The sequence below is a fragment of the Barbatula barbatula genome (assembly GCF_947034865.1).
Source record: "Barbatula barbatula genome assembly, chromosome: 15".
Taxonomy (NCBI): Eukaryota; Metazoa; Chordata; class Actinopteri; order Cypriniformes; family Nemacheilidae; genus Barbatula; species Barbatula barbatula.
In genome coordinates, this window is record NC_136778.1 from 231,527 (window position 1) to 237,539 (window position 6,013).

Here is a 6,013-nt window from a genome sequence, read left to right on the forward strand (position 1 = left end):
GGGATAAAACTGTGATTTATTTTAGTTTTAAAGCTGTAAAGTCTGTGAAAGCGAGCTGCTCTGAAATAAAACCGATGACTTGACTTTGAGATGACGTTCGTTTTTAGTCAGGCGCGATGTTGGGCCCCTTTAAATGGGTCCGCGGCACTGCTGGGAAATGCTGTTTTAATCAGCTGCGTTTATGAGAGGTGTTACAGCGACACTTTGTGGTGTTTTTGTGTACAGCGTGTATTTCTTTGTCTGTTTGTGGTCAACAGATGGAGCTCGTTATTGACGTTTTACTTCAAAAAAATGTCTAATGGAACATTTTCACATTTGGATGAATTTTTGTTCATTGCTTCCAAAACGAGAAAACTCTTAAAATGTAAAAATCATTAGTCAACTGTATTTTTTTTAGTTATTATGGCTCAAATAAAAACAAACAAACTGCAGTTTGAATGATATTAATTGGAATGCACAATAAAAAAGAAGATTTATGAGTGTCTTTGAGTTATCTCATTTTGGAACCAAACTCTTCAAATAGACATTTAAATGTGTTATTTGTCATCAACACGGACATAAGAAATAACAGCAATTTCACAAGTGAAAGTCACACTTAACAGAGCTCTATTATCACATTAAAGTGCGACAGAATTCATTACGGCCGGTTAGACATCACAAACCTCAGCTGCATCTGCTTTATGGGAAAGTGTGTGAAGAATATTGGACACTTTATGAATACAGTAACAATTCTGCTCTAGACAACTATCACCAAGAGTTTGGTTCTAAAAGAAGAGAAGTCAGTTTTTAAAAATCATGTTTTTTATTGTGCATTTCAATGAATATCAATCAAACTACAGATGGCTGGTTTTCAGTCTAACACAATAAAACACAAGGAAAACATGATAACATCATAAAATACAAAAATGGAGTTGGAACCAAACTCTTTAACTTTATAGAAATGCCATAACGGGTGTGTTGTGATATTGTTATGTTATAAATATATTGTTATTCTGTTGTTTGGAGTGTTTTACAGACCTTTGAAAGAATGTGTGCGTTGTTTTATGAGTCACTTTGGCATGAACGCGTCTGGTGTGAGCGCGTGCAGTGGTTCAGTGTGAACTCTTTCATTCAGACACATGTGACGTCAGTGACACTGCAGATGTGAAGTCACACACTGGACTCTGTTTGTGTAGAAATAAAACTGGTTATGGACACTTGTGGAAATATTGCGTTCATACTGTACTACTGTTCCATCATTACAGGTAAGAATGTGTCTGTCTGTCATCATTGTTGTTTAGTGAATGTTGCTGTAACAGATTATTCATTGTTACTTTACTTTATGTGTTTATGAACTTTAACATGATGGCAGGTCTGAATCTGATGATTCTGTTGTTTGTAGTCTCACATACTTTACATAAGTGGGTTTTATTGTGTATCGGTGTTTGTGTAAAGCTCTTTTTATGGACATTCCTCTCACTTTTATCTGCAAACTTTCAGCATTTGAACTGTTCTGTGTCAAACATGAACTGCTTGTATAAAAGCTCTTTGAAAGACTGTGAACAATGATCTCATGTCATGTTAAAGAGAGATTTTCACATACAGGAGGATTTTAAAGTCAGCATTCATCCTGTACACGTGTCACACTTTGTTTCTCTTTATTCACAGTCTCTGATATGTTTTTCATGTCAGTCTTAATGAATCGATACTAATTTAAATGTCTATTTCATTTTAACTTAATACCCAATGTCAAAGAACTAACAAAGAGCATTTTGTGAGGGTTATATTGAGCTTTCTAATATAAACTGTGCACACACACACGTGAATGAGAGATGTGTGTCTTGAGAGAAAAATAAACAGCGAGAGTGGGACAGAAGTACAGTATGGTTAAGAGTTTTATTAAATATGAAAAGGTCTAACACGAACACCGGCCCAAATTCACCACATTCAACAGCATTTTCACATAAAAACAGCAGAAATTCATCTGAAAACATTCATATCACAGTCTTCCACCAGCTCGTGAAGAGAATTTAGTTTAAATGACACAAAAGATAGTTTTCATGATATCTGCAGAAGTTTTTAATAAATGTTGTTTGTTCAGATTATTTGTGTTATTGATGTTTTGTGATGTAAGTGTGGTGCTGTGGGGCGGCAGTATCTCAGAACAGACACATGATTGAGTTGCTCAACCAAAAGAACCGCTGTGTAAATCCACCGGGTGTGGTGCACAAAACACTCAACAAACCTCACACTGCCCTCTCAACACAACCCTGTGTGTGTGTTATGTGTGCGTGTGTGTGTGTGTGAGTGGATGGACTTGGTTTTATATGTTAGTGGGGACCTAAACCTGAATACACAACAGCTCATGGGGACTCGTGTCACTGTGGGGATAAAATATACAGTATAAAACACATTAGGCCTATGGACCCCACGTACAGCTAGATAATAAAACATACATGTGTGTGTGTGCATGTGAGAGAGAGAGAGCTCCTGTTATATTATATATTATTTATGTTCTGTATGTTGTAATCTGTGTGTCTACTGCAGCATCTTCACCTTCTGCTCAGACGTCCATAAGGAGAGGAGATGAAGTGTCTGATCATGTCAACATGTCTTCGTCCATCAGCAGAGATCCGACAGAGTACACACCGCACACACTACACACTACAGCAGGTACACTCAAACAGAAAATGAAATGTCTGAATGTGATGTGTTTCACCGTCAGTGATGGTGTTTAACTCCACCCCAGATGAACATCTGCTGAACATGACTGAAACCATCACAGAGACTTCACCTGTCTCTCCTCAGTCAACAGTAACACTCGCTAAACTCACAACACAACATCCTGAGACCACCGCCGTCCATCCCACATCATACAGAACTGAGACCACCATCATTCATCTGATGACACACCGTTCTGAGACCGCTGGAATCAGCACCAGCACGCAGACATCAACTGCAGTCATCATCAGCAGTCCTGCGCAGGCAGAAGCGCGTGTGCACACTCCGTCTGCACTGAATGTCGGAGATGAGCCAGGTTTTACGTAGACTTACGCACTAACATGTCTGTGCATATATGACACGACACGTCTCATTACTGTGGAGAGTAAACGAGTCTCTATAAAATATTCAATCATTTATTAGATAAAAACTAATTTGTTAGTGTGTAAACGTGAATGACACAACATGAGGTTGATTTTCTTGCAGTGGTCTTGGATCAGAGACTTTTGTTATGTTATACGGCCATGTTATCATGTTGGCAATAATCACCACACGTCTTCAGTCGACTGTGTGATTTACTAATGTGATTTCAAACATCATGTGGTTTTGCATCATTTCATAGAAGCTCTTGTGACCGAACACAGCTTTACACACACACACACACACACACACACACACACACACACACACGTACAGAACACAGTGTTTATCATAAACACTGTTTAGCAAAACAAACAGAAAACTGCATGTGAGCTTTAGCAGCTGATAAACAAGAGCATCATTATATGTGTATAGAGTCACGCTGAGACCTCTGAACACTAACAACAACAACAACAACAACAACAACAACAACAACAGATGGATCTTTGTGTTCACCCCCCCCCCCACACACACACACACACACACACACACACACACACTCTCTCTCTCTCAGAAATTGTGTAAGAATGATTTGTGGTTTTCTACACATTGATGTTGTGTATTCTGCTCTTGTCATTCTATAGATCAGTTTGGCGTTCTTACACAACACAAACAACAGAAGGACAGAAGACGAGAGTAGAAATGAGACGGATCATGATGTGTCTATTCTAAACATGTGTTTTCTTTATATGCTGAAAGTTTTGGACATTTACCCCAGAGAGTCTTCAGATCCGCTGCTGGCCGGGCTCACGTCTGCGTTTGTCATCATCGCTGCTGTTGCGTCCGTCCTCATATTCCTGAAATTCAGAAGCAGAAACGATGGAGCAGAATTCAGCAGACTGCAAGATCTGCCCATGGTAAAGAGTTCCCATACATCTCACTCACTTCTGCTTATGTTTCAAGTCATTATACATCTCAAAACACTTCGACATGAACTACTGTAGACTATAAAACACTTAAATATGAAGTGATGAAGATTATTCTTCGAGAAGAATAACAGAAAATGCAAAACAATGGAATAAAAGCAGATGATGTTATGTTACAGTAAGTGTTGGATGATGTAGATGTTTATTGAGATGGATGTGTGTGTGTTTCAGGATGATATGCTGGAGGACGCTCCTCTCACCATATACAACTACTGAACACACACTTGTATCCATGTGTCTTCTCTTCTTCACCAGACAGACAGACAGAAAGAGAGAGACAGCTCATGATCAGAAACGATCTTGAGCACTTTATGTGAACTTTGAGAACGGTTTGTGTGCCAGGGATCTCCACATCTACTCAGTTTAGATCAACTTCAGGCCTATGTTTGTGTGTGTTTTGTGAGGTTACAGTATATTTTGGGCTTGTGGGGTGGTTTGAGGGATTCACATTCACGTGCTTGTTTTCTGTGCACATGGGTTTACAGACAAATGGCTCTAATCCTAATATATTCATATAAAATCTAAAAATATGTGGTGACCAGAACAGCCAGCTGTGATCAATGCAGTTTTGTCAATGAATTTGTTCATGTGTTTATGTTGAAAAAGTTTATTAATATCAGTAAATAATGATGTTGATACATAATACTGTGTCTGATAGATGTGTGACTAACTGATCACTTGGACAGTTTTTCTGACACGTTTAAAAACAAATAGTCTTAAAATACAACACTGGTGTTTTCAAGTCATTGCTATTAACATCTTATCAATACCAACACAACATGACAATGAAATAATTTAAAGTCAGTTCATGTTAGTAAACGGAAGATTACAGATCCACATCACTTCATGTTTCAGGAAGAGATCAAGAGTCCATCATGTGATAACAAACATTCACCTGTAAACACCTGAAACTGAACACCTGTTTCAAACCCACACACCATAAATAAACACAGCTGTGATCTCCTCATCGGTTCTCTTGAACATCAACACTGCATCTTACAAAGCAAAGTTCTGTCTGGACACTTTCATCTTAAAAATTATTTTGTGGCTTTGTTTTAAAACGTATTTCATTAGCTAATCCATCATGTGTCTCTGTGTGTGATCTTGCTTTTATATCCCGGTGGGGACCTAAACCTTAATACACACCAACTCATGAGGACCCGTGTCGCTGTGGCAAACGAAATTGAGGTTCCCACAGGCAAAAAAGCATATCAATCATTTTGTAAAAAGGTTTTGTATGATCTTTAGGTTTAGGAACTAAAATAAACAGTTTGTACAGTATAAAGATCATAACGCATATGGACTGTCCCCACGGAAATACAATAGATTGAGTGTTCTCTGTTCATTTCACTGAGGTCACTCAGAGGTCACTGAGACTGAGATCCGGTGGACTGTTTGAACCTCCATCAACACCTTCAGGTCCATCATCCAGATCACTTCCAGCATCACTGAGGTCACTTCCTGAAAGACCTGAGCTTTTGTGAACTCCACGTCCACGGCTCTTAGTTTGTGTGTCTAAAATCAATCAGAAGAATAAAATAAAAACCTGTTCATATCTTTAATGTCACCAGGATGATGTCATGAATCTGTGTGTGTGTTACCTGCTTCTTCCAGCCAGGACTCATCTGAACTGATCTCTGCGAGACTCGCAGTGAGACTGAAGTCATCCTCCGATCCTGATGACCTGTGTCTCAAGGGACTCGACTCCACCGCTGGTTCCCGAAATGAAATGAATGACTGTTGTATATGTTTGTTGTATATGGAAATCATATCTTTGTGAGATGTTGGGTTGGGGTGATAATATGAGTCCCTCGTTTGTTGAAATGTTTCTCACCTTGTTTGTGTGGAGGTTGTGTGGCAGGTGTGTTGTGGACGTCTCTCAGGATCAAACCTCTGACCTCATCCTTCAGCTCAGACACACTGACTCTAAACACACACACAGAGAGTAAACATGTGCACAAACACAC

The 6,013-nt window shown here is 39.0% G+C and overlaps 2 protein-coding genes across 6 annotated transcripts in view; one reads left to right on the plus strand and one right to left on the minus strand.

Annotated features, from left to right (window-relative positions):
* Positions 1-1,112: 1,112 nt before the first annotated feature.
* Positions 1,113-5,012, plus strand: LOC306904873 (uncharacterized protein). Its single transcript, XM_079475049.1, has 5 exons — positions 1,113-1,244; positions 2,527-2,652; positions 2,729-3,016; positions 3,820-3,977; positions 4,218-5,012. Exons 1-5 carry the CDS (start codon positions 1,190-1,192, stop codon positions 4,260-4,262), a joined length of 672 nt encoding a protein of 223 aa, XP_079331175.1. The 5' UTR covers positions 1,113-1,189; the 3' UTR covers positions 4,263-5,012.
* Positions 4,603-6,013, minus strand: part of LOC306904872 (uncharacterized protein) — a 3,772-nt gene continuing 2,361 nt past the window's right edge. For 3 of the 5 annotated variants that reach the window (XM_079475045.1, XM_079475048.1, XM_079475047.1), the window contains 3 exons: positions 5,881-5,972; positions 5,648-5,758; positions 4,617-5,561 (listed from right to left, as the gene is read on the minus strand). In XM_079475045.1, the coding sequence (XP_079331171.1) occupies positions 5,407-5,561; positions 5,648-5,758; positions 5,881-5,972 (358 nt within the window). In that variant the 3' untranslated portion in view covers positions 4,617-5,406. Of the gene's footprint in view, positions 5,562-5,647; positions 5,784-5,880; positions 5,973-6,013 lie in introns of all 5 variants that reach the window. The other 2 variants (XM_079475046.1, XR_013787673.1) reach the window with 2 other exon arrangements.

Coding starts and splice junctions, on each gene's coding strand:
- LOC306904873 (XM_079475049.1), top strand. CDS start 1,190: ATGGACACTTGTGGAAATATTGCGTTCATACTGTACTACTGTTCCATC. Junction 2,653..2,728: donor CACACTACACACTACAGCAG/GTACACTCAAAC, acceptor ACTCCACCCCAG/ATGAACATCTGCTGAACATG. Junction 3,017..3,819: donor GAATGTCGGAGATGAGCCAG/GTTTTACGTAGA, acceptor ATATGCTGAAAG/TTTTGGACATTTACCCCAGA.